At 48.4% G+C, this 27,489-nt stretch overlaps 1 protein-coding gene across 4 annotated transcripts; it reads right to left on the bottom strand.

The window, feature by feature from the left end:
* Positions 1-323: 323 nt before the first annotated feature.
* sh3gl3a (SH3-domain GRB2-like 3a) lies at positions 324-27,489 on the bottom strand. 4 transcript variants are annotated; one of them, XM_042221550.1, is made up of 11 exons: positions 27,250-27,489; positions 8,227-8,295; positions 7,904-7,976; positions 7,673-7,816; positions 6,523-6,656; positions 5,833-5,991; positions 5,639-5,742; positions 5,019-5,143; positions 4,897-4,929; positions 4,400-4,465; positions 324-3,608 (listed from the first exon to the last, which is right to left on the bottom strand). In XM_042221550.1, exons 1-11 carry the CDS (start codon positions 27,292-27,294, stop codon positions 3,406-3,408), a joined length of 1,155 nt encoding a protein of 384 aa, XP_042077484.1. In that variant the 5' UTR covers positions 27,295-27,489; the 3' UTR covers positions 324-3,405. The 4 variants fall into 4 exon arrangements, with proteins under 4 accessions (XP_042077484.1, XP_042077486.1, XP_042077485.1 ...); XM_042221552.1 differs by lacking the exon at positions 4,400-4,465; XM_042221551.1 differs by lacking the exon at positions 4,897-4,929.

The raw sequence follows: 27,489 nt of genomic DNA, 5'->3' as shown, positions 1-27,489 counted from the left end.
TTATCAGTTTAGATTAGAAGTCTGTGCACATTTATCAAATATGTCATGCTGACCAAAGTCCTGCACAAAAGAGAAATGGATAAAAATAAATATGAACTACAGAAAATAAATAAAATGCATTAAGCTGCTAAACGTCAGGGCAGACACACTAATCCTAAGTGAACAGGTGCGACTCTGAATACCAAGAAAAATGAGGATTGTTTCTTACAAATATTCTGATTGAGTCATATCTGGATGTAAAGTTTGAACCTGATGTTGACATAATTTTGTGTGTAGACAGAACAGACTGAACAAAGAAAGAAAACACACGTGAACGCTGCCTCGATATTTACTCCTCATTTATTTACGCAATATATTTTTGGAATATATTCTTTTACAACATCTATAAAACACCTTTTACATAAATTATGCTACTGAAAAACTAAAACACAGAACTGTGACGTTTCCTGTGCAGGGAAGAGGTTTGCAGACTGAACACTGAGACTGCAAAGGCAAACGGAGGCGCGGGGTGGAGAGAGCGGAGTTTTAGTGTATCAAAGAGTCAGTTATTCTCACTGTGGGAGTGTGAGGAAGGCCCATCGTGGGTCTGCAGCCTGTAAACAAAACCAAACATCTGGGTGTTTTTATGATAAATGCATTTAAAAAAACCTCCCGTGGCAGGGGTGTGGTCTCTGTGGCAGGGGTGTGGTCTCTGGCCTGCTGCAGTGGAGGGGCGGTGCCAGGACGTGAGAGGGGACAGGTGAAATATGATGGTGCTAATGACCCTCCCCCCTTTACAGTGATGGAGGCGTGGGGAGAAGTGTGTAGTGGAGGAAGCCGTGTAGAGAGGTCCGGGCGACAAGAAGCTGGAAAGAGTGCTTGTGGTGAAAAATAAAGCTGGGGGGGTCCGCTCATTTCACAACTCCTCTCTTGTTTGTGGAGGACGTCCTCTGTGTAGGTAAGAGCTCCCCGCTCCCCCAAACTCATAATTAACTGTAAATAAAAAAATCCTCATACATCTAATGAAGCTAACAGTAAGAGTCCAGCACAGCTGGTCGAGCGGATCCAAACACGACGGAGACGAATCAGGTTTGGATCAAAGACGCAGCCGAGCGTCTGCGATTGGACCACAGTAAAAAACTACAATAACACCAAAAACAGGTGGAAGAACTCTGAGGTGGTCAAACCCTCCTCTCCGCTGGAGTAAAGAGTAAGCACAGTTTTACTGGGCTCAGTTCCTGTTTAACTTTCAAATTAAAAGCCTAAAATCACAGCTCATACAGTTTCCTCACGTTCAGTCACCTGCTGATTTGACCTCAGGCAGAAACAGACTGAAAAAGATGAACTAACAGAAGCGACGCGATCAGACCACAGCCAGATCACTCGATGTGGAAATAAACCTGCTCTGCTGTGACTGTTGGCCTCTGATCAGAGCGTCTGGCGCCGTAAACCGAGACGTAATAAATCACGCGTAATCGTCCGACCTGAAGGTAAACTTTAATTATAACTCCAGCCTACTCACAGGTAAGCTTCAGTTCATGTCCTGATGCTCTGACTCGTCTCGACAAATAAGGCCGCAATTAACAGAGTCATGTGACGTCTGCACAGCTCGCACGCTGCTGACGAACACTTCTGACCCTGAAGCACCAACGCGATGTTTCCATAAACGTCACCGAGCGGTCGTTTAAAAAAAGTCTTTTTTGTTTCTCTCTCAGTACGTCAATCACGTGTCGTTGGACTTTAATGATGCGAAGTTTTGAAACGTTGCTGTTCTCGGGCTAAGTCACGTGTCCAACTCTGGGTCTCTGACAGGCTGCTAGTCAATCACAAGCTGTCTCACAGACACCATCATCATCATCACACGCGTCCTTTAGAGCGGTGCACACGGAGCCGGGGCTGATCTACAGTGATGGGAAATAAAAAACAGGAGCTTTCTTACAAAAATATGATCAAATAAGTGTGAAACTAAATAAAAAGCCAAAGAGAGGACGGCATTTGTTGGTTTCCTTCTTATTTGGTGACTAAACAGACGGCAGCTGGTTAAAAGCCTCAGACTCATCCACTAAAACCAGGAGCTGGACAAGTTTCACAGACGTCTTCAGGTTGAAGATGAGAAACAGACACTTGCTTCAGTCTCACAGAACAGGACAAAGATCTGTGGTTATCTGCCTGTGATTGTGTGAAAAACTCAAAGTGCTGAAGAGGAGGAGGAAGGTGCGACGTGGAAGGCAGAGGCTAAAAAGCTTCAGTGCAGACGACAGCTCAAACATCAGCTTCAGGCTGTCGGACGAGGCGGCGTCCCCGATCCTGAGAACGAACCGTCAGAGCATGTAAACACAGAGACACACATTCAGAGCGACGCCGTGCACACGTCCGGCGGGCAAACGTGAAGACGGGTTTAAACACAGACCGGCCGTCGGAGCCGAGAGGGCAGCAGAATAACAGAAAGATCAAATCCAGTGGAGAAAACCAACACAGGCCAAACATTCAGCTTCACATTTGAAATACTCCGACTTACAGAAGGTGAAGTTTGGGTTTTTGGAGCTTGGGTCACCGTTTCTGTCCGTTAGGGTCACGCCTGTGCTAACCGCTGAGATCTGAGAGCGTGGCACGTGACCGTCACGTGACCGCCACCAAACCCCATCACAGAACGCAGAGTGAGGCGAGCAGGCGGCAGGAGGAGTCACACCAGCGGGGATAAATGGTCACTATGGTTTTGGTGCCGTGTGATTTTTCTATGTGCCGTGGCTCCAAAAGGGAAACACGACTGATCGCCTGACTGCTCGTGTTTCTGAAACCATTAAAACGTCTCCTGCTGTCCACGTCCCAGTCTCAGCGTAAAGCTGTAACCAAGGACAGAAACGACGCCGAAGCTACAAAAGCAAAGAAACAAAGTGAAGTCAGGATGAAGTGGATGAGATTTGGGCCTCAAACAAAGTCACACAGACCAAACTCCACCCGCTCACCTCTCTCACATTAAAACCAGAACCTGGCCGAGCTCCATTTCAAAATAAAAGCACCTCCATCCTTGGATTGTGGGAATGTGGAGCGCTCACTTCCTGTCTGATTCTGATTTGCAACACATCATTTTTGACACAACCAGGAAACATTGAAAGGTGACTTTTAGCAGAACTAGCGTGACCATAAAGTGAGGAAATGTTCGTAGTGGTCGGACGGCGGCGTCGGGATACCCGGCAGAGGCGGCGGTGCTGGACGGTGGGCGGAGCGACAGGTTGAGGCCCCGTTAAAGGCTCGGGTTTCCGTTCAGGTTCTTAAATATCAACAGACGACAAAAGTAAAGGAGACGTTTAATCTGAAGTCGGCCGGGACGAAACAGCCGCGTCTGTGGTCCGAAACAGAATCCGCCGCACGCTCACGCCCGAGTCGCGCCGAGGAGAGTCTGCGGAGGCCCGGCGGTGGCGCTCTTCACTGAGGCAGGGGGACGATGACCTCCACGTAGTTGATGGGGAAGAAGCCGGACTCGCCGTTGATCATGCCCTCGTACCAGTTCTCGTCGATCTGGTTGGTGAGGATGATGATGTCGCCTTCTTTGAAGCCCAGCTCGCCCTCGTTCTCCGGCTCAAAGTCGTAGAGGGAGCGACAGCAGGGCTGATCCAAAACCTCCGGCTCTGCAGACAAACCAAAAACTTTATTTAAAAACCTCTGATGGACGGACGGGGCTCGTGACGCAGCGGCGAAATGAAAGCACAACGCTCTGATTTACCGCGAGTCTCTTTCCTTCTTCCTGATTCCTTCCCTCCTTCCTCTATTCTTCCTATTTCATTCCCTCCTTTATTCACTCTTCCTAATTCCTTCCTTCCTAGTACCCGGCAGCCCCTCCCTCAGCCCGGCTCCAGGCCCTGTACACCTGGTCTGAGCCAGGTTGCTGGGTTTGTGGACTCATGTGTGTCCTCTGCTGGAGGGGTCTTGTTCACAGACCCCCCCAGCAGCACACAGACCCCCCCAGCATGGGTCGAGAGCGGATTCTGGGGCTCGTCTCTGTTGCACAGGATCCATTATTTTTTCCTAAATGGATGAACAGAAACAATCAAATCTCTCAGTTTCAGCCTCTGATCTGCCATTTCTCGAATTTTGTCTTTAAAATAAGATTTAAAATTCATTATTTGCAAACAGTTTCATATTTTAAAATGTTAAATCCCAGCTTTGTCTGAAACAGGGTTAAAGAGCAGGTTACTCATCCAGACAAAGACGGTAAGAAGACATCCAGTGGGTGACGTTTGCTCCGTGACAACACCGACAGACGAAGATCACGAGGAGAAAAATAACAAAATTCACCCACATCTCATGTTTGATCAGCTGAAAATTTACTGTCGTTTTGCTGGATATCAAAAACAAAATCCCGGGGCTGCCGCTCACAGATGCGGGCAGATGTGCGACGGCGTCGGTGTGCGTTACTCACGGTGAGCGTTGCCGTTGGTAGCGGGGGTGTCGGGCCATGACAGCTGCACAGGTGGTATGTTATCAGCTGGATGACGTGGAGACAGATGGAGATGGCGATGAGCACAAAACAACAAAAACAATGAGAGGATCAGAGCACCGCTGTGGTGTCAGACTGCCACCAGCAGAGGGCAGCAGCGTTTCAACAACAGCTGCAGGGAAAGCTTCACGTCTACTCCTCGCTTCATCTGTTAGTCGTTTGGAGCTCGTCTCTGTGTCAGAGTTTAAGGTGACAACGTGCAGCTGAGCTCAGTTTTTTAAATTAAACATAAATGGAGAGATAAACTTCCTGTGAACGTCACAGCTCGAGTTCCCATCTGTGTGCAGCAGAGCGGCGGTCAGGACCCGGAAACAGGTGAGACGTTCACTGTCAGTTTGTAAAAATGGAAACATTCCCACACGATGAACATGATGTGTGTGTGTGTTCGGGGGGGGGGGGCTACATAAAGGAATACCTACTTTTCCCGTTCAGGGTGTGGCTGATCTGCGTATCTATAACAGCAGAAGAAGAACAGTGGGACTCAACGCAACGATGGAAACAGACTGAGACACACAGACGGACGCACAGACGGACGGCGTACCCGTGGACTTGAGCGAGGAGCTGTAGGACAGGCCGTTGTGCTGGTTGCTGTCGAGCGCCTCGATGCTGCTCCTGATCGACTTTGGCTTGAAGTCTCTCTTGGGCCGGCTGCTGGCCGAGGATATCCTGGAGGAGGAGAGAGAGAGGGAGGCGACTCGAATCAAAGCCGACGTTTCCTCTCCGGCGGCAGACCGGACGCTCCAAGAGGAAACGGGCCCACATTTTAAACCTCAGATCTCAGCATATTTCAGGGTTTATAAGCGCTCTTACTCGCTACTTCTACCTTACTGAGCGCGTGTTTAACGAGGACCAAAGAAGTGTTTTTAGCCTTTACTGATGGAAACATGGAGTAACAGGCTCTGACATTTCAGGAGGATAAAACTTCTGATGTCTGCACAATCCGCCGACAGCGAGCGGCGGCCAAATCCAGACGCTTTCATCGAGAACAGAACCTGAAGTGTGAAAAACACCTTCGGTGACAGACAAACTCAGTGAGCTCCCGCTTTAAAAACGCTGCTGACAGACCTGCTGTTCACAGCGTCAAACGACTTCCCGAAGAATGCCGCGAACGCCACGCAGACACGAACCCCGAGCGCAGCGGAGGAGAAGCGGCTCTCTTACCTCTTCTGCAGTTTCCCACTGAGCTCCTGCAGGATCCCACACGACTGCTGGTGGTACTCCAACGCCGCCTTGATCAGTGCTGACAGCTGGTTCACCTGCTCCACCTGGTGGCCGCGCGCACACACACGCACGTTAACACTTAGAGACGATAACGTCTCACGTGTGAAACCCTCCCCGTTACCCGCGTCTCTTACGTCGTTCTCCAGGAAGTTGAACATGCTCCTCTCAGCCAGCTCTTTGCTTTCGTCGAACTTCTCCACCGCCTGCCGGATCTCCTCGTCCGGGATCTTCCCCTGACGCTTCTTCTTGTAGTCAAAGTCTAATCTGCGGCCCTCCAGCTTCTTCAGGTGATGCTGTGAACACCAGCGGCAGAAACACGTCGACACGCACATGTCACACTGTGTGTTTCTTTACAAAAACATTTCATTTAAAACCATCGTGAACAGATTTACTGAGCTGATGTGGAGGCGAAGTGATCAGGCGTGTGCAGGTGGAGGTCACACGAGGCTAAACGCCACGAGCAGCGTATAAGAGGCGAGTGTACTGAGGATAACGTCGTCTAAAAACTCGAGTGTAAGAGTGAAATTATCAGAAGAATGGCCCAAATATCTGATGTGACTCCGCCCACACACCTGAGAGTCCAGGTGCAGGTCAGAGGGTTAGCAGCTAGCATTAGCTCGGCACACGGAGAGGAGAAGCTGCAGGTTCGCTGCACAGCATCTCGCGCAGTAAAGCGGAGGTAGGATGATCTGTGCGTGCAGCGCCCCGACAGGCAGATTTCAAACAGTTTGCAAATTCGCTGCAGAAATTTCAGCGCGTGTTTCTGCTGCGCTGCAAACGGCGCCAGCGGTCAGAGAACCTCGCAGTCTCTCGTCTGTCTTTACCGTGATCTCTTTGAGGTCCTTGTCCTGTAGATTCTGCAGGGGGTCAATAAAGTTTTGTTTGACGTTTATGTCCAGAGAGTCCTTCACGTCTGCCATCTGCCTCATGGCCTCACCCACATCCACCAGAGCGCATCCTGCAGGACAGAGAGAGGTGCCGCCTCCAATGAGCCGTTATCACAGTGATCTCAATAAAATCATCTACAAGGTACAAACTCCTCATTCAACACTGACACACGCAGCCGACTAACAGCAGCACAGAGGGGCGCAAACGCAGAGACACGAAGAGGGAGGAAATCTGTAGTTCTTTGCATCCTGACCTCACAGCGAGTGACCAGCTCAAAGGAGGGACGCTGCACACTCATTGGCCGGTGACTTGGTTTCAGACTCGGCTGCTTTCCGACTCTGACGGCCAGAATTTTAAAATGAACGTCAGGCTGCAATCATACCTCCTCCTCTAACCTGAGGCCACGCCCCCTGCTGGCCATTATTACAAACGACACTTCTGCCTTGTATGACTGTGCGCTGTAACCTGCACACAGTCCTGCAGGCTTTTGTCCGACATGGTAAATGGCCTGCATTTGTATAGCGCTTTTCTAGTCCATAGGACCCCAAAGCGCTTTACACTACATTCAGTCACACACACATTCACACACTGGTGATGGCAGCTACATTGTAGCCACAGCTGCCCTGGGGCGCACTGACAGAGGCGAGGCTGCCGGACACTGGCGCCACCGGGCCCTCTGACCACCACCAGTAGGCAAACATGGGGTTAGTATCTTGCCCAAGGATATTTGACATGCAGCGTTCTGCAGCAGACCGCCCGTTCAGCAACACCGAGGTCCGGCGTTACGCTGACACCTGACGTCATGAAGGAGGCAAAGCAGCATTCACAACATTGATGCTTTTAAACTTGTGGTGCACTGTGCAGATTTTATTACGGAGCAATCTTTGAAAACTGCTGCATCACTGTAACACTGACGCTCTGCATGCGTCTTGTACTAAGCAGCTGCGTCCATGTTAAATGTTGCAGTGAAAGGCCAAAGATGACCGTGCTCACGCCTCGGTGCCAGTGCAGGGTTTGCGCTGGCGCTCCACCTGTAACGGCCTCTGTGCAGCTGTTAGAGGACCTGAGGCATCTGAGAGCTGGTACCAAACAAAGAGTCCTCTCCCAGTTCCTGGCCGTAGCGCAGCATGCAGTCGCCCAGCAGGCCTTCGGTCTGGGGGTAGCCGGTGGTCTTCACCTGCCCTCGGATCTTGGACATCGTGTTCAGCATGTTCAGTTTGGCTCGAGACGCTGGCGAGGAAAACAAAGAATCAAACGCAGGTTTGAGTTTGTAGCACAGAAAGCTCAAAGAACAGCAAACATGGAGGTGTTTCGCACCTGGGTTAGGCTGGAGGTACTCTGTTGTTTTGGACAGGAGGTCAAGCACCGACTTGCTGGTCACCTCGATTTTCTGAAAAAAGGTTGCAGTTAAATGTCAGGATGACATCTGAAAGATGAAATTCAGCAAACGGTTCAGTTTGTTGTGAAATCGTACAATTCCTAAAGCTAACAAACGTTTTAACGGCGAGTTAAATAAAGCGGACGGCCCGAGTGAAGTGTTTCGTCAGCTGAAGATGACGAGACCTCCCAGTTCTGTCCCGAGCGTATGAGTGAAAGCGGTGAGCAGGCCGCCCGCAACCCTCGGCGTGTGCTGGACTCACCCGCTCCATCTCTAAGAAGTCTTCCTCCAGCTTCGTCCCCTCCGCCCCGCTGATCTTTTCACTGAGGAGCTGCACAGAGAGAGCACAGAGTCACGGAGGCCTGAAGCGTCTTTATTTGTTAACATTTGTGCTTCTGAATGCGTTCAATAAAGTTTTCCCTGCTTGCATTCAAATTTCAACACATCTGAGTAAACCCGGCTCACGCTCCAGCCGTCGCTCCATTAATCGCCCTTTAACGCCTCTGGGATTTATCCGAGGATGACATCATCCTCACAATCTGTCACTGTGGTGTTGGAAGAGACGCCGAAACACGGACCTCCTCCTGTGACGGTCATTTCAATTAGAAATGCAGATTTTACACACGTTTAACTTCGTTCCCACGCCGTGTGACATCTTTGTTTGAAGCAGGCTCACACAGCGCCGTATGTGACTCCATGTTTTCTGGGCTATAAAGAGCTCCACACGGACAGACTGACTTCACTCGCAGCCTGTGGAAACGAAACTGGTAAACGTGCCGGGTTTACACAGGAAACACGAGCATCGACCAATGGCTCACGAGCCGCAGTAACACTGTCGCCACTTCAAAGGAACTTTATTAGTGTGAGCATTTAGCTGGACAACAGTAACACACTGATCACTTACAGAGCACGTTTACATTATTCGTGATATAATGAAGGCCGGTGCCTTTCAAAATAAAAGTGCACATCACACAGTAAACTGCATCGACACTTTGAAGGTGGTGCTGAGCGATGACACTAAAGTAAAAAGGTGTAAAGTAGACCGCTGAGAGTAACTTAATTACATTTACTCGTTACTGTCAGAGGCTCTGATTGGCTGACGGTTTGGTTGGAGTTGCCGGGCGCTCACACAGCAGTAACAGCAGCGCGGACGCCGTTTAAAGAGGATAAAAATTCTCTGAACACAAAGTAAAGCTCTCAGATTTGGGGCAGTGGGCCAGTCAGACCTCCGACTGCAGCCTGAGCTGAAATCTGACCCATATCTGTGTTTATTTAGGGATCAATAAACTTTAAGGTCAGTCTGATTCATGCTTCTGCACGCTGATCCCAGGTCTGTTTGGCCTTTTTAATCCTCTGCTTATAAAAACTAAACAGCATGTTTAAGACACGCTGAGCTGAACCAGAAGCTAATGTGCAATAAAAACATGCAGGGTGGGGGGTACTGTGGAGGGACGGACACGCCAGCAAAACATTGAAAACGTTACGTGGTGACTGCAGCCTTTTATTCACGACATGAATTGAAACTACGAGGTCTTCCTGTAACAGCAGCTCAGTAAAAACTACCTGCAGGCTGAGTTCAGAGCCTGGAGATCACACAGCAACCTGCAGCTCTGCTAACCTGAGAACCGCCAGGAGACACGACACGAGACTTTCAGGTTCAACCAGACGTGAGACAACGCGACGGGCGCCGAGCGGCAGGAAATCACGTCCACGAGGGGAAATTCAGGATTACTGAGGCAGACAGAGCGTGTCGTCCACCTCAGAGACGCTTCTACACGAGTACGATGACCACAAACCTTCGTACCACGCAGCACCGCTACAGCTTCAACTGAGCATCAACCTTCAGACACGTGAAGTCCAAACATCTGCAGTTCCTCTGACGGCCAGCAGAGGCAGCAGTGAGTCAGCCCCACAGACTCATGTTCAAACTTCACAGCAGAAATAAACATGTTTACAGCCGGATACACAAACTGTTTGCTCTGTGTAGATAATTCTCCTTCATAACAGCTGCACGGCGGAGCATGTTCACCTGTAACTCACCTGTTGGACATATACAGGACACGCTCTATGCTCCACACTATCACAGATAGATTTTTCTGTTACATCAGGAAATAAAGAGCAAAAATCGTCGTGAGATCCATGAACAGCCCAGGACTGGACCATCAGCACCGTTACAGGTGCAGAAGAAACTAAACCTGATCGTACGTTAGTGCAGAACCTGAGACGATGCACCTGATACGCCGTCCTCTGGATCAGACGATGTTTGTTATGAGGTCAGACGTCTTAGGTGTAAAAAGCACAGGTGAGCCACGTTACACCCGGTAATAAAGGTGTGTCCCATCCACTCAGCGCTGTGTCATGTTCTCAGCTGTTGGACTCTCAGCGTCCTGCTGCTCATGTGATAAACCGATCATACGGCGCCGTTTACAGCCCACTGACAAATCACACAAACAGCTGTAAACGACAGCAGAGTGACGCCGTGGCGAGGCGTCATATCGGATGCAGCTTCTCCTTCAGGTAACTGAACGTCATCCAGTCAGTCAGTTACTCGTGGTGCTGATTTTACTGGATTAAGTACAAAGAGTGAGATCAATACGAGGATCGATACAGGACATCCCGTCTTATCTCTGGTCCCTGTAGGCCGCCGCTGAACTGCAGCGAGGCACAGATCAGTGAGGGAAACCATTTTTAAAGCTCTGAGGACAGTAACATGGAATGGAACCAGTCAAAAGAAGGCAAACCAGTACAAACCAGTGCAGAGACATAGCTGCCTGTACTGGTGGACCACACTCCATGAACATCCCAGCAGCGCTGCAGCTAACAAAGTTTTCTGGCAGAACCCACCTGTGCATGATCTAATATTCACCTTCATAACTGCAGGCCTGCTTGTTAATATCACGTTACATGAGCTTTACCTGGTAACTCATCAGCCAGTTAGCCTGAAGATCTCGTTTAAATAAACGGGACGAGGCGAAGCGCTGGAAACGCCGCCGCCGACATTTGTCCCAAAACAAGTAGCCTTTCATCACAGCGTCATTAATGCTGAGCCTACGTCCTCCCGACCAACCTAAGACCTGTGAGCTGCCCACCCAGCTGCACACCTGTCCAGCTGCACACCTGTCCAGCTGCACACCTGCACCCAGCTGCACACCTGCACCCAGCTGCACACCTGCACCCAGCTGCACACCTGCACCCAGCTGTGCGATCACTTTTACCACAGCTGGTAAAAGTGTATAAACCCCTGAGAAAAGCCCAGAAAGGTTTTAGGGATGTTATCCACCTGATACTGAAACGTCAGGAAGTCAAGCTGCAGCGCAACTGCTCAGTTTCATAATAAACTCAGAGCTCTGATTGGCTGCACGCCGAGCTACGAGCCGACTGTGCCCGACAGCATCAGTGTCACCTTCAGTAGTTTAACGAACGCAGTCACAACACGATCGCTCGGCCAACCGTCGAGTCCAAACACTCCGCAGAGTGGGGTGTGTTTGTTTGTGTGTGTGTGTGTGTGCGCTTCAGGCTCGACTACAAGTGCTGCCGAGTAGCAGGAAAGATTCACCAAGTGGGTCAGAGCCTGGGTAAAATTAGCAGACTCAGAGAAATGAGCCCAATCTGACGGGCAGAGCCTTTCTAGGACAGAGGAGGGGGCGCTGAACAGGAAGGCTGAACGTCTCGCTGCAGGCTCGCTGCACGCTCCGTCTAGATCATCACAGAAGCACAAGCACAGAGCTGGGGTCGGGACGTGGTTAGCCACGTGACCGGGACTTTTCCTAAAAACAAAGAATGATCAGTTTAACGTTCAGGTTTCTTTTCCGCACTTCCTGACGTGTATCTCCTGCTGCAGCGTTGGACGTTCCCATTGAACGTTTGAAGTTAATAATAATGAGCTCAGCGTATTTACAGTAATCCAAGCTCAGGCTACATTTTATTACAGGTTTTTATCCTTGGATCAGCACAGTCAGCACGGGCGAGCAGGAGGACGATGGGGGTTAAATGACCCTCAATGAAAGTTTGTGTACGAGCAGACAAATGACATCACAAGGAGGTTTCTGTGGGACACCTTGACCCCGTGGGCTGTCACACGCCGAGCTTAAAGATGTGCTGCACGGTGAGGATGATGAGGGCAGAGACAGGAGAGTGAGACAAAGGCCTGCAGCAGCCTCGAGAGCACCAGGAGTTAAACTAAGACACTGTGTAACAAAAAGATGGATTAGTTTGAACTGTGACTTATACTAAGCTACGCTAACAAGTCTCCTTTAAAACATGTGCAAAAGATGCAGTTTTAAAGGCAACATGTTATCATGAAGGACAACGTGGAAGTTCATCTGAATGTAATGTAACTGTTTGTAAATGTAACCATGTGTAACTGTTTCCAATGTAACGCAGCCTTTGGCAGCTGATGGATGTCAGAGGAGGAGACGGCACAACGCCTGCAGGCCAGATGCATTAGCAGCAGGTTACAGGTGGCTAAAACAGAGACTTTTAATCCACGCAGACTCCACGCGAACCGACACATTAGAGCTGAAATGATCCCGAGCGCTGAACACGAGGCTCAGCAGTGAAAACCCGCCGACTCCCCGCACGCCGCCATCTTCATCAGGATGTTAACGTCTCCTCACAGATCAAAGCAGCAGCAGCTTTGCAGCATTTCTTTGATTGTGCAGCTCATATTACACACACACGCCAAGCAATAACGCTGCAGCCAGAGCGCACATGTAAACATCAGCTTCCAGCCTCTGCGAGGGCGTCCGAGGCCTCGTATATTAACCTGTTGCATTCTCTTCAATTTTTATTGAATATTTCTGACTTTCCCAAAAGGAAAGGCCTAAAAATGAAGAAGTATGACTCTAAAAGCTCTTCAGAAGATCTTAAGTTGGGGCAAGAACACGCCCGACGTCTGAAAATCAAACCAAACTTTGGGGCATTTGTTTGCGTCTCTGAGCGTCTCCAGCACGTCCAAATGAAACACACCCAACAACATCCAGGAAGTCCAGGGAATGTTGTCTGTGCAGCCTCAGAGCAGCGGCGGCCTCTGTGAGACGGCGGTCCTACCCGTTGTCCCACCTCAACTTCAATAAATGCACAGAATAAATGTTCATGTGACAGCTCTACACAGAACAAAGACACACTCATCTTAAAGGAAGTAGAGTTCGCTGGGTCGTTAAGTATTCATTAAACTTAATTTAATCTTCAGGTCCAAAACTTTTCTCTCTTTTTCCCCTGAAACTAAAAACTAGTTTTTGTTTTAACCTCTTGGAAAAGATCTGACTTCAGATTTTAAGGTTAATCAAAAAGCGTCCGGAGGTTAATTAAACGCTTTAACGCTCGTCCGCACCGACGCGCGCTCCGGTCCCCGCTCGGCGTTTCGCTCGGCCTCACAGCGTGACGGATCGTGTCGGAAAGTTTGTCTGGAGGAGTGGAGAAACAGGAAGGCGAGCTCAGCTGGGTTGTTGTGCGTTTGTGAGTCAGCGTCACGCTCTGAGAGCTGAGGTGTGTTATTAACGACGGGGAGAGAGTGACACCGGTCAAACCACGGCGCCCGCCGGAGCGAGCAGCAGATTCCCGTCAAAACAAAGAGGAATCTCTCGCGACGCTGAGTCACCGGCCTCCGCACGCACACAGGAATTCAGCTGTGTGTGCTTTGTGTGTGTTTGCAGGAACGTATTGTTTCAGCGAGCTCCCAGAGCACAGAGCTGAGCTGGAGGGGACGCTTCACTGCTGTTCACACCATCAACAAGCTGATAGGTTGATGCGATTACAGGCCGGAGGTCAGTACTCGCTTTGTCCTGCTAACAAAGCTGTGACTTGGTCCTCAGACGCTCCTGCACGTCTGCGTGAAGCTTGGTCGGTGTTTCCCACACGGAGAGCGTCGTGTACACGAACAACGCCACTGATAAACTTCACCCCTCCGGCGACGCTCGCATCACTCGGGCTTTCAGCACATTTGTTCTGCTCAGGCCGGCGCCGCTTCTCCACCCGCTGCAGCTTTTGGAAACAGCGACCCAGAGACTTTGTGAAGAAGCAGCCGACTGACATCAAGAACCAGGGAGCTGACCAGAGGCCTGCAGGGAAACAGGAGAGAGGAAGCAGACCGGAGCAAAGTGACCGCCTCGCTGCGTGCAGGAGGCAAAACGAAACAAAGCAGGATGACGACCCCAGGCTGCGCCCGATGCGTCCATCAGAGTGCACGCGCGACAGTCAGACATCGTTTAAAGGCAAAGGAAAAAGCGACCTGTTAGAGACACAACACAGTCAGAGCACGCAAGGAAGAAAAAAGACGAATCAGCAGCCTCAGGAGGCTTTCAACAACCTCCCACTAACAATGTGGAAAAGCTCACGTCAACCTCATCACGTCTTAGGTCAACCTGACCTGTTCCTGCTCTCTGATTGGCTCTCTGTTGTGTCTGCTGCTAAGCGAGCCTTTACCAATACTCAGCTAATCAGCAGAGTCAAAAATAAAAAACCTCCTTTGCTTTGTGGAAACGCTTCCTGTGACCTTAATGAAAACCACCGTGAGGTCAAAGCTGAATTCATAAGACCGAACTTACACTCGAGGACTTTGAGCGTCAGTGTTGAGCAATAATCTGGCTGCGCCATAAAAGAGCGCACACACTCTGCAGACCTACGACTGGATTTATCATCAAAGCAGCGCTGCAGTCACCCTGGACACGCTAAACTTACACACACACACGCATCACAGCTGTGAGAAAATCTTTGGTCTGAGTGTGAAGAGCAACTTTATCATGACTGCACGCAGGAGTAACACAGCGCCCAGCTGACTGATCAACACTCACCAGTGTCATTATTTTATATTTAAGCAGCCTTTACTCTACAGAGTGAGTGTGAGCTGCAGTGAATGCAACCACAGCGTTCACAGTCAGGTGTGCGTGTGTGTGCGCACGCCGTGGGTGGAGCTTTCCTCATGCGTTCAGCAGGAAGGAAGCAGCAGCCTTGCAGTCATTGTGCTGCGTTTCCCGTCACTTCTGTTTCTGAGCCCGACCTACAAACAGCGGCTCAGTTTCAGGGAATCAAACAGAAACGAGTTAACGAGGTCGTCTCCTAGAAAACAGACGCGAGAGGATTTACGAGAAAATAAAATACGTCAGACAGGACGGCGTGAAACTACTGGATTAATCCCCCGTGGTTACAGCCGGTTAAACCTGCCTCATTAGAGGCCACAGCAGGGACACGCGTCGACTGCTGGTGGTCACGTCTAATGTCATTGTGGTTCCTTCAGTCAGACACATCACCTCACATACTTCCTGTCAGGTCTGCTGACCACGCTGGGCCTTCAGAGCAGAAACTTGTGATACAGTTTCAACTCCTCCCCCTTTAGGCCAGCTTCATTCTGATTGGCTGTGGGGTTTTGTGTTCACAGACCAAGCTGAATGACCTTCGAACATCACTGGATGTCATCATAAGTCAGGCGTACCTTCAAGTTCTGACAAGTGAAGTCAAACAATGCACAGGTGTCTTAAACCTGCATTATTGCTAATATCCAGCAGGGGGCGACTCTTATACCTGTTAAAGCAGTGCAGAAAAGAGCGTGCTGCTCACCTGCTCTGTGAGCCGAGTAAACACTCTTCTGATGAGCTCGAGTTCAAATTTCAACCCTTATTAAACAACATTTTAGTTTATGGATCACATGGTTACAGAAAAATGTAAATTTCTACTTGTTCGTGTTTTATTTCTCATCTCTCCGACAGTGACACAGTCCCCGCCTCCCTGCAGGCACGTCGCTCTGCTCGTTTTGGTTCTTGATGTTAATCAGCTGCTTCTCCAGAAAATTCCCGCCTCCTCCTCCTCTGTCTCCTCCTGCAGCTGGATGGGTTTTCTAACGAGAACCTGCAGCAGGTGGAGACCTCCATCATGAAGCTGGAGTCACAGATGCAGAGTACGGAGGAGATGGAGTCCGTCTGTGGGCTGCGAGACTCGCTGCAGAGGCAGCTGATTACACCGATCACTTATTTGTCACAAACAAATCTGACACTTGCAGAGAAGCTTTTCTGTCTTCACTTGTTAACTTGAGTTAATAAGTGCGCAGTGACAATGCACTCTGCGTCTTCCATGAATCATTAAGGTCAGATAACACGACCGAGAGACGTCATGAGAAAATATTCGATTTAAAACATCTCAGGGTCAAAGGTCAGGGAGATGAACAAGTGAACTAGTGATAAAGTGCTGCAGTGTGGGCTGTGCCGGTGCACGTGTGTCTGTTTGACCTTCTTCACATAATCATTTCGTTTTAAATGACCCCCCCGTGTGTTTGAGGAAACGTCTCCATCGGGTGAGTCAGAAGCTAATCTGGTCGGGAGATTTCAGGCCACCTCTCTGATAACTCCTGCAAAGGTTGTCAGAGCGACAAACATCAGCTGCTGTTTTTACAGTCGTCTGGTTCGTGTGGAGCGCCGGCAGCTCCGCCTGCCTGCGTTAATACAAACTTCCAGGAGTCACAGTTTTAAACAGAGGTGGTCTGACCATCGGGCCGAGGTTAGGCCGTTTTCCACTTTCAACAAACTCACAACAAAATAATTAAAATGTGCTAACTGGGCTCTGAGAAACTCAAAAGCCCGTCTGCTGAAGCTGCAGGGCCACGATCAAGCTTCACGTCACAGGTGAGAACCAGCCAGTTTCCCAGTTAAGCCACCAACGTTTAATTAAGCCCCAGTTACACTGAAGGTAACGTCTGCAGCTAACAGAGTCTGAGTGAGTTTCTCCAGCATGGACGAGCGTCCTGCAGAGACCACCGCAGAACAACGATCTCATCTGCACCATCACTCAGCAGAAGACCGCAAGAGCCGATACATGAAACCAGTATAAATGTTTGCACCACTGTGATGATGTCACCATTTGCCAACCGCGGCTTCAGGTCCATCAGGCGAACGCATCAGTTCAGCCACACAAACTCGTTTTCATCACGAGATCAAAGGTTATTACAAAAGAAACTAAAATGAAAAGCAAACAAAACGATTGTTACACAGCAGTAACAACAGTAACAACCTGACACCTTTAAAACATCAAAGCACCACTGCAGATAAACAGGATATTAGAACAGGCCAGCGTTCCTTCAATAAAGTCAGCTCCGCCTGATATTAAAATGTTCTGTTATCGACACAGACATGAAAGCACCACACAGACTGGAATCTTCTGCAGGTTTTTCTGGCTCCACATCTTCGTCTGCTCTGAGCGCAGCTGAAGCACCGAGACTGTTACCCTGTTTGACAGAAACCTGCATCCTTTGCTATCCTGATGAACAAAATAAAACCTGGTTAAAACGACACTCAGCAGGAAACGGCGTGCTGTGCTAGAACCGGGTGTTTCCTCGGGGGATCAAACAGAAGCCAGTGTAACGTTTCACCTTTTGGGAAATCTTTGCATCATAAACCTTCTGCTGCTCGGCTGGAGGACTCTCGCCTCGCACTGCCAACATAAACCGGCTGATTTACGTCACAGGGAAGCAGCAGTGATGATGATAATGATGAGCTGCTGAAATGTTAATGAGCCAGACCGGCAGGCGACCGGGGCTCGGTCCTCCATCACCGATCATTAAAGATGGATGGGCTCGGCGCAGCGAGGTGTCAGCTGTATCTCTGAGCAGCGGCATCTTGTTCCTGCTGCAGGCGGCGAGCGAACGCAGCAGCTTAGCGTAAGAACAAACTGCAGCTGCAGAGAGACCAGGTCGTTGATGCTGCGGGCGTGCAGCGAGGCCTCCACCCGACCCGGAATCAAGACCCCCGCTCACACCTGAGATCGTTTCACCTCCGCTCTGCTGACATCAATGCTTCTTAAGTTATGCCAAAATGTATTTTTAAAAGAACATGAAACAACGATTTCTGTGCAGTTAGATTTCATTGCTTTCCTGTCGTTTCAGTGCCCGCTGAGGTTTGACTCACCTCACATTCAGCCATTTATAACTAAAGTTCAAGAAAACAGCGAGTGTCTCGCTTTCCAAACTCTGTGAGCGAGAATGACTTCAGCACTAAAGCTGCGCGTCAAAGTCAAAACTGCAAGAGCAACAATGCCTTTGACAAACTCTCTGATGGATGAAAGCAAGAAAAGCATCTGCATAAAATCTAGAATATTACAAGACAAAAATACTTAATATACCAGGATGTAATGTTGCGACATTCAGTCAGGATCCTGGAGTCGATCCTTGCTGTCGCTGGAGGAGAGGTGGGCTACACCTGGACAGTTTACCTGTCAGCAATGACCTAAAACAGAGATCACTTCGCGGTCTGTCTCTTAAAGCGTGCTAAAGAACAGAAACAGTCTCCTCTGGACTCCCATCCAATCACAGGTAATCGATCGTCGGGGGGGCGGGGTGTTAATGTGCGATCACACCATGTGGCCCAAACACAAACACAACAGTCCTATGACAGAGTTCATTTCCATCCTCCAGCATGAAGAGAAAGTATCGCAGGCTTTACAGCATCCAGTCATTCAGCCTTTCAGGATCAGACAGTATAACCTGAATTTAACACACAAGCTACAAACTGTCCTCACAAAGCACTGGTGATGAACATCACTGATCCCAAAGGTCATCGTTCATTGGACAACGCTGGTAAAGACGCAGCGCTTGGGCGAAATGGAGGCGATGCTCTGCAGCCCAAAGCTGCCTGAGACGATGAAATCGTACGTGAGCTGGATCAGACTAAAGACCTGTCAGCTTGAAAGTAGAGGTTGGGCTAAAAATCCCCAAACAAGCCTCGCTCTGATGAAGACAGGCAGTGTTATGGCTCTCGTTTAGTTTCAGCGTGTGAGACGACAACAGTGTTAAAACGTCACGGATGGCGAGCTCCACCTGTTCAGCGACTGCACAGCAAAGAGAGCAGCAGATGAGGAAAACCACAGCTGTGACTGAGTGACAGACTGGGGCAGATCGCGATCCCGACACACCGCAAACCCACATCGCGCTCAGTTCACACAGCTCGTCTTTATTGAGCCGCTGAGACACGACCGGTCTGTTTACCTCGAGCTTCAACCAGAAAAATCACCCAACGGTTACAGATTAAATAAAGACGCCTGCGGTTTCAAGTAGATGACATCATTGTCACTATTTGTCTTTAAAAGACGTTCTGGTGAAGTCTGTCCTGTCTGCTGTGGACCTTTAAAGATCCACATCCACTGCCTGAACAGGACATCCTCTCCGAGCTGACACTTCAGCTCCTCTTCCTCAGTTTTTATTCCAATCTTCCTTAGAGTCCACGTGACCATCGAAGCTGTTTCCTGCTGTTACTCATTAAAAAAGTTCAGATCTTTGTTTTACGCCTCATTTGTTCTCCTCCTGAAGTCTCTGTGTGTCACACTGTGTCCATCAGTAAAAACAACAGCTTCAGTTATTCTTCAATGACCATTTTAAACACTTCTTCAATGAAACCTAACAAGTAAATAAATCCAAGAATAAACAGTTACTGAATTCAGGAGTAAACTGGGATAAATTACAGGCTGATTTCAGCTCAGTGTGGGAGTCTTTCTGTTCTCGTCACGTTAGTTCCTGGTTTCCTGCTCTCGGTCTGGCTGTGAGAGCATCTCTGAGCAGCAGACTGAAGCAGAAGAGAAACAAAAATAACCTTCATCACACAGAAACTCCTCCACACTGACGGCTCTGTGCTGTTAGCTTCCTCTGAGCTCCATGCTATGTTAGCTTAGTAAACACAGAGCGTCATGGAGTGAGATGGATAGACGGGCAGGTTCTGGTGATACCTGATCCAGCACTCTGAACCAATCTTGGACCAATATCTGATCACAGCATCATCCAGCATCTAACTAGACACACAAACACGAAGTTCTGATGGAACGAGACTGAAGGTACAGCTTCTCCTTCACGGCTCAGATTAAACACGCAGATTTTGCTCCGTGTCGACAGGATGGCGTCACACAGCTGCTGTAGATTTATCGTCTGCATCCGTGACACGAACCTCCCGTCCTTCCTCCTTCCAAAGGCGCTCTGCTGACTGACGTTTGACTGCCGTGAACTCGTCATCACGTTCAATGAACCTGTTTGAGTCGATCTGAGCTTTGTGGCGTGACGCACGGCGGTCACAAACGGACGAACACGGTCAGCAGCAATACTCAGGCAGGATGTGGAGTTTAAATGAAGCTCAAAGTGTAGCACAAACACCACCGGCGGCATCCTGAACCTTTGATACGAGGCAGGATGGAGCCATGCTTTCACGATGTTTACTGCACATTGTGACCCTGCTACCTAAAAGCTGCCACAGAAACCAGACCAGGCCACGTTTTCCAATCCTCTTTCCAGTTGGCTTACATTAACTATACTGGACTAACAGTGGACAGTCCCAGATCAGAGGGAACTCTGGATCTAAGGCTTATGCAGCAGCAGCAGCTGTTCCATAGAATTCAGTAGTGGTTTGGACCTGAGTGCAAATATAAACCCCCCAGCACTGAGGATTTTTCCAAAACAAGCAGAGAAAATATTCTGCTATATTAATTGTGCTGCTTTTCCAACAATAGTGGAAACAAAGAGAGATGTGGCTGAAATAAACAGGAAGTGATAGCGTTTCCCTTCCCGGTTATCTCCTGCTGGTTCATCTGGTCTCCACCCCGGTGTCAGGAAGCAGGTGAACAGCAAACAATGTTCGTGAAACACACGACGAGCAGCTCGCTGTAAAAACACGTCTGATTTGTTTTTTCTGTGCAGGAGAGGCCGACGCTGATGAGCGCCGCTATCAGTCTGTGTCGCCGTGTTCCAGCAGCAGGAAACCACAGCGGGTGACGCCAGCGTTAGAGAAGCTCTGAAATGCTTTGCATTGATTTTTACTGTTATCAGTGCAGGACTCAAACAAACAGATCAAGGGTACCTGGAAAAACACACAGGTAGGGAACGCTGAGCATTCATCGGGTTTCACCCAGTCTGCATCTTTTTCTCACGGACAATAAGTGAAAGTGGAAACCAAGTCGACCTCGAGTTTATCTTTCACGTGTGTTTAAAATAAAACACAATCTATGATGTCGTGCACCGCACACTGATGCACAAACAGGAAGTGGCAGGGTGACTTTCAGCTTGTGCATGTGGGAATAATTTCACAGACACGACAGCGTTCATACAGCCTGCTGTGAGAGGACACCGTGATTAAACAGAGCTCAGCATCAGCGCTCTCACCACTCACATAACTGAAGCTACTTCATGAGGCAGGAGACACTGCAGGGCGGAGGCCGAGGTATGCAGCGTTCAATCTGGAAGCGTTCGTTAATCACAGCTGCAATCCTAAAAGTTTTATTCTGTCAGATTTGAATAAGCTGCCTCCGTGGAGTCACCTGAACAGCAGAGTCAGGTCTGGAGCATTCAGGTGTGGAAAATATGTCCCAGCAAATTCACCCCAAGCTCAGACCGTGAGACGCTTTGAGAAACCCAAGAGGTCCATCTAAGACTCGACGGGCCTCGGTTAAAGGGTGAAGTTCATGACAGCACAAGCAGAAAAAGACTGAACAAGTATGTCTGTTTGGAAAGGCTGCAGGAGAAGCCTCTTCTGTCTGAAGAGTGGCAGCATGGTCAGACTGAACAAAGCAAAGATGCCCGGAGCAGACGAGCCCGGAGCAGACGAGCCCGGAGCAGACGAGCCCGGAGCGGACGAGCCCGGAGCGAGGTGTCCGTCCACGAAGCACAGCAGCATGTGTGGAGACAAACACTCAGAGCAGCCCGATGATTAACACATGACCTGGTAGTAAATGCATTAGTTGGTTACCTAGGCAACCAGAGCCAGGAATCTCCACTAGTGACCATCCATCAGCCTCAAATCGACGCACGGTGAATGAACCGCTTCCAGTGTGGCTGCAGCTTAGAGCCCTGTAGAGCTCGACTATCTGAAGCAGGATACTGGTGCAGTGAATTATAGATAAATTAAACCTGTTAAGGTGGACCAGCACCATCCTGCCAGTCACCACACGCTCCACCTTAACACCATTCTTGAACAAGATCCCACGATACATAAACTGCCTGTCCTCCAACCCTGAGAGAGCAATCCACCATCATCACTCGACACCTAAATGCAGGGGTGGGCGACTCCAGGCCTCGAGGTCCTGTGTCTGCAGGTTTCAAGTGTGTCCTTGATCCAACACAGCTGATTTAATGGCTGAATGACCTCTTCAACATGTCTTGAAGTTCTCCAGAGGCCTGGCAATGAACTAATCATCTGATTCAGGTGTGCTGACCCAGGATCTAAAACCTGCAGTACACCGGCCCTCGAGGCCTGGAGTTGCCCACCCCTGCCTTTATGTATTTTCTTGAACTCTTTCCCCCTTAAAGACGACCTTCCCAGTACCCACATGACACCTCAGTATATCAATAAAGTCTTGGTTTCATGACCATTTGATGACGCTGAGCAGTTTCTGTGTTTTTCTGAGGGCGGCTGGACTGCCAGAGAGCACCCTCACTGACGGCTGATGCAAACCCAGTCGTGTTGTTCTGTAAACAGCCGAAATATGACGGAAAGGCCTCAGTTCAGAGAAGAGCTTCAAGGGGAACTCCCACTCCCCCTTCAAGGAGTAAAGGGGTACATGTTCAAGTTTGGTAAAGACAAAAATGCGATTGGAGAATGTGGTGCGTTTTCTGTGTGGTGTGTTCACAGCTCCAAACCCCAGAGCTGACGGTGAGAGCTGTATCAGCCAGCTGTTTGTTATTCACACTCCACATCTGCAGACTTACAGAGACAGAACCAACGCCACCTCCTCAGTCGATGGTGAAAGGGCTGCAGCACCTAAGATTAACACTTCATCTTCTACGCAAACCCCCCCACACGACTGCCCACCCACCTCACCAATCTGAGCCACGGTCTGAGTAACCCCCGTCACTCATACACGGACTCTATTCAGACCAAGTCTTGTCTAACGTGGGCCCTTCTCTTCTTTTGTACATATTCTACTATTTATATTTTATTCCGGCACAGCTGGTGTGGAGCACCCACAATTTTGTTGCACATGTACAATGACAATAAAGGGCTATTTTATTCTATTTATAAAAACATAAAGTAATTTTTAAAAAAGCAATACTGAACACAGGCGATCACTGATGAATAAAAGGTTGGATCGCTCTTTATTAGGGATTAATTTTTCTCTTGTTCATGCGCACAGTCACACAGGGCTGCAGCCTTTAGCTGACTAATTATCGCGTTATGTGGCTAAAGATAATAATAACACAGGCCCAGGCCTGTAACGCCTCACTGTCACTGTGTGAGTGTTTAACTAAGAGAAGAAATCAGCACTCTGACTGAAACAAAGCCAGGCCTCAAACAGAGGCTGACCACAGCTCTCCACGAAGGTGGAAACCAAAGACGGAAAGATGACCTCAAACCGGCATTTTTTCTAATGGCCAGCAGGGGGCGACTCCTCTGGTTATAAAAGAAATCTGATTACAGTCTATGAGAAGACGAGCCTGCTGCTCACATGATCTCTGAGCTCATTACACGCCCTGCTGATAAGTTTACGGTCTTACTAAATGAAACACGAGGTTCATTTTGGAAACGACGGCTCTAAAGAAGACTAACACACCAAGTAGAGCAGGGCGATATGGCCAAAAATATTTATCACGATATATATTTGAAAATTTGCGATAACGATATAACTGACGATATAATTGATGCGACATATCCTGAGCATAACCATGTATAATATCCACTGAAGTTAAAAAGAGGTGCTTTGCAACATTAAACTGCAGTGTGCAGTACGTATTTTTCGGACCATAAGGTGCACGGGATTATAAGGCACATTAAGCGAAACAAAGCAGTCAGATAAATCAAACTTTATTAAACTCATTCTTCTTGCTTCCTCCACTTCTGTACCATTGATTCATTAATGTTGAATTCTCTGGCAGCTGCTCTATTCCCATGTTGTTGCAGTATATTAATGACTAACCTCGTATTGTGGATGGATTATCTCAGTTGTTCTCCTGACTGAAGTTTGGTCCGTTTACAGCATCCTGCCATGCGATTGCATTTGTCTCTAACCATCAGGAACCTTCACGTTAACTTTTATAAGTGGAAAAGTGTTAGTGTTCGTCCTCCAGCTTCACTGTTTATGTTATGCTAACATAGCTGTGTCGCTAGCGATCACGTAGCACATCATTATATACCAGCTAGCCCAACTTCAGTAACCCTACAAACGTCACTGCTGTTTAGTTTCCTGTCTTCATTTATGTTGGAAGTGATAGCAGAGCTGTACGTTTGATTTTTTTCAGAAATCTCTCAGTCAGAACATGCAATATCATGCTTAGGTAACTAGCGAAACTAGCGAGCTAACTTCCGCTAGCTTCCTGCTAACTTCTAACTCCGTTAAATGTAATAACTTTTGTTTTCATGGATGCCTGGAAGTTAAACTTCATAGTTACACCTGGTAAAGCAGCAATGCTGATCGTTTTATTAAAGATGAAAGAATTTAGACAGTTTTTAACTCTCAGTGATGCTGCAGTGTTGTTTGACCTGAAGCATACGGAGTTTAGGACCCAGATTACTCCCAGATTTAAGAGCATCTTAGTCCGACAAATACGACAATAACGACGGCCGCTTGCATGTTCTGCAAAAAAATGTGCTTTGTTGTGTATCTGACGGACAAACACCAAACCAGTTCCACATCACTGAAGTTGCACCATTTTTACAAACCAATTCTGGTTCATCTGTTTCACTCAACAATCGGCCATGTGCGTATGAAAACAAAGGCACTGCGCATGCGCGTTTTACTCCCATTCTATCGCGATATTTCATTTTCCTATCGTTGCCTAACATTATACCGGTATTACCGTGAACGGTATAATATGGCCCAGCCCCAACACCAAGCTCCTAACGTTTTAGTTTAGGTTCATCTGCAAGGCTGCACTATTAAGCGACTTTGACGGGATCCAGGATATCTTCCCCTTCATCATCCATCATGCTAAGTGGTCACACGTAGATGGTTATCAGGTCCATAAGTCTCCTCAGGGTTTCCCAAACTGCTGCGTGAAGTTTGTTTGAAGCAGGAAGTAAAAGCAGAAAAAGTGGCGACTGTGAGTCCACAAACACAAACAGGCGTGGGATCAGATAGCAGCGCTTACAGGGCCGTAAAAAATAGAATCAGCAATAAAGTTGTGACTCAGAGTCTTTATCTTACTGATGCTCCGTACTCTCTGAGGTCACATGGAACTTTCAGGAATTCTGACGCTATTTTCCAGAGATCGTATTGGTCAGTCAGTGGTGACTTCATACCTATCGAGCGCTCATCTCAAACGTAAGTGCTTCTGAGCAGGTTGGGTCTGCAGCATCAGTTACCGTGGCAATTTATCCCAGTTAGATGTGACCCACCTTCACAAACAGGGTTCAACCTGAAGTTGCCTCGATAACCGCAGCAAAGGCCTCTGATGCAATCCAGGGCTACACTCTGTGTCTTCCTGCTGCCACGATGCATTGTGAAGACATAACACACAATAAAAATAGACTAAAACCAACACACAAGTCCCGCTTCCTATGACAAATCAAATCAGTTTATTCTACTGCCCCACTGAGCCTGAGAGCAGATCTGAAGCACGTTTAACCAAAAAACAACCTGGAAACTATTCAGGGGACGTGATTAAAAACAGTTTACACCATTCACAGAAACACACACACAACGGTGAATGGACACTGACAAGGCAAATCAGAGAACAGCAGAGATAACATTCTCAAGGTTAAAACAAGAACCAAGTGCTTTAAAACGTATATAAACGTCTTAAAAGGAAGACGCTCGCGTTGATGACAGATCTCCACCACGGGGTGATACCTGCAGCGCCAAAGCGGCGCTGCCCCGGACCTCTGCTAACACTTCAGTACTCAGTGACTCATTTGGGGTCGTACTGAATAAAACGGACTTCTTTCAGTCCTCATCCAAGAAGCTTCTTCAGTTCTAAAAACAAAGGTGGAGAGTCCCAGCTATTTAACCCCAGGTTGGGGTTGTCCCCTTAGGAGGTGGTTGTTAAAGAACTCTTAAAACAGCCCAGTCACCACCTTTTTTCAAGTTCTTCAGAAAACACCAAGATGACAATGGCAGCTACATCTATCTTTTATACCATCAGGTTTGATTTAATTTCATTTGAAGGAATTTATTAAGGAGCTTCTGCTTGGTTTAAAGTGCAGATATATCCGAGTATCATCAGCATAAAAGTGATTTAAATATGAACACAAGGAACAGCTGCTAACATGACAAAGGGGCCACAATGGAGCCCTGTGGTGCGCCACAAGCACAGTCACCAATACTGATGGAAATCAATACTTCTCGCATGCTCTGCTGTATCAAATGCAACAGAGAGAGCAAATCATGCAAGCTGAGCCGATTCACCCAGCATCACCAGTACATATCATGGTATTAAACGTGCAGATTCAGTGCCGTGTAGCGAATCCCACTGAGACTGATGGAAGCTGATGGAAACCAGCCTGTGATCTACTGATAACTGGAGCGAATTCTTATTTAAAGGTGAAGATGAAGGTTCACTGAGACTGACAGTCTGCGAGCTGTTTCCAAGTTGTCCAAATGTTAGATGTTACTCACAGCCGCCCACAAACCACAGTGTTTTTGGTGGCAGTGGGAATAGCAGGTCCTTCCACTGGTTCAATGGTATTTTTATCATGTAACGTTAAAAGGTATTTGAGTCTAATGGAGCTTCACCCAGATAACACAAACCGTACAGCCCGGGAGTGAAATCCACCTGATAAAGACTGCTCCACCTGCCTTTATATGACTGCGCGGCGCAGCTGTGGCAGGTGCGAAACATCTGGCTGGTGCCTCAGTCACACAAACATCGCCAAGATGCCTTAAAAACGGGCTTCATGTGTGATTTCCTTTCAGGGGATAAAATCAAACCTGACGCCTCTCGAAACATTCATAATAAAAACAGTTACGTGTACTTCTCTGTTAGTGTTTCCTGTTGGTTTTACTGTGGAAACAGCAAAGTCTGACGTTTCACAAGAACTTGTATGGCAACAACAATGAAGACGAATTATTCACCGGATTACATAAGTTGATAAAAAGTCCATAACTGTGGCTTAAGATGAATCTATTTGTGTGTGTGTGTGAAATTAGATTAAATCATCAGATTTTCCCAGCAGTGTTTGGTGTGACGTTATCTCCGATAAAAACAACTTATCTGGGCCGAAAAGTAACGCTCCATCCACACCCTGCAAACACGTTTTGAAACCCACGATTTTTAAGCGATAACAACTCAGACTTGTCGTGTTTTCAGACCAACTACAGCCTGATTCCGTTCACGGTTTGATGTTGAAGCGGAGATCAGGGTCCGCATCCGAACTGCTGTTGTCGGGCGCCTCCATACCTGACTGGCTTTGTGGAACTGCTTCTTCAGCCCGGCCACAGACATCCTGGACGAACGGCTTCAACCCCGCACAAAATACTCCGGGAAAGCGACTCAACACACGGCCGACGGAGGCTGGGCTCAAGAACGAAGCAGCCGACACCACAGCTCCGCACTCATCAGTCAGACTCCGCTAAGATTGCAGCATGACCCCGAGCTCAGTGAAGCTCTAACGGCGGGAGGCCGGCCCAACCGGAAACT

This window comes from Haplochromis burtoni, unplaced genomic scaffold (assembly GCF_018398535.1).
Source record: "Haplochromis burtoni strain Fernald_Lab_line unplaced genomic scaffold, NCSU_Asbu1 Contig_69, whole genome shotgun sequence".
In the NCBI taxonomy this organism is placed as follows: domain Eukaryota; kingdom Metazoa; phylum Chordata; class Actinopteri; order Cichliformes; family Cichlidae; genus Haplochromis; species Haplochromis burtoni.
This window is presented reverse-complemented; position numbering and strand designations above follow the sequence as displayed.

Coding starts and splice junctions, on each gene's coding strand:
- sh3gl3a (XM_042221550.1), bottom strand. CDS start 27,294: ATGTCTGTGGCCGGGCTGAAGAAGCAGTTCCACAAAGCCAGTCAG. Junction 5,144..5,638: donor AGTGGGAAACTGCAGAAGAG/GTAAGAGAGCCG, acceptor CTCCTCCTCCAG/GATATCCTCGGCCAGCAGCC. Junction 4,466..4,896: donor CCACACCCTGAACGGGAAAA/GTAGGTATTCCT, acceptor CACGTCATCCAG/CTGATAACATACCACCTGTG.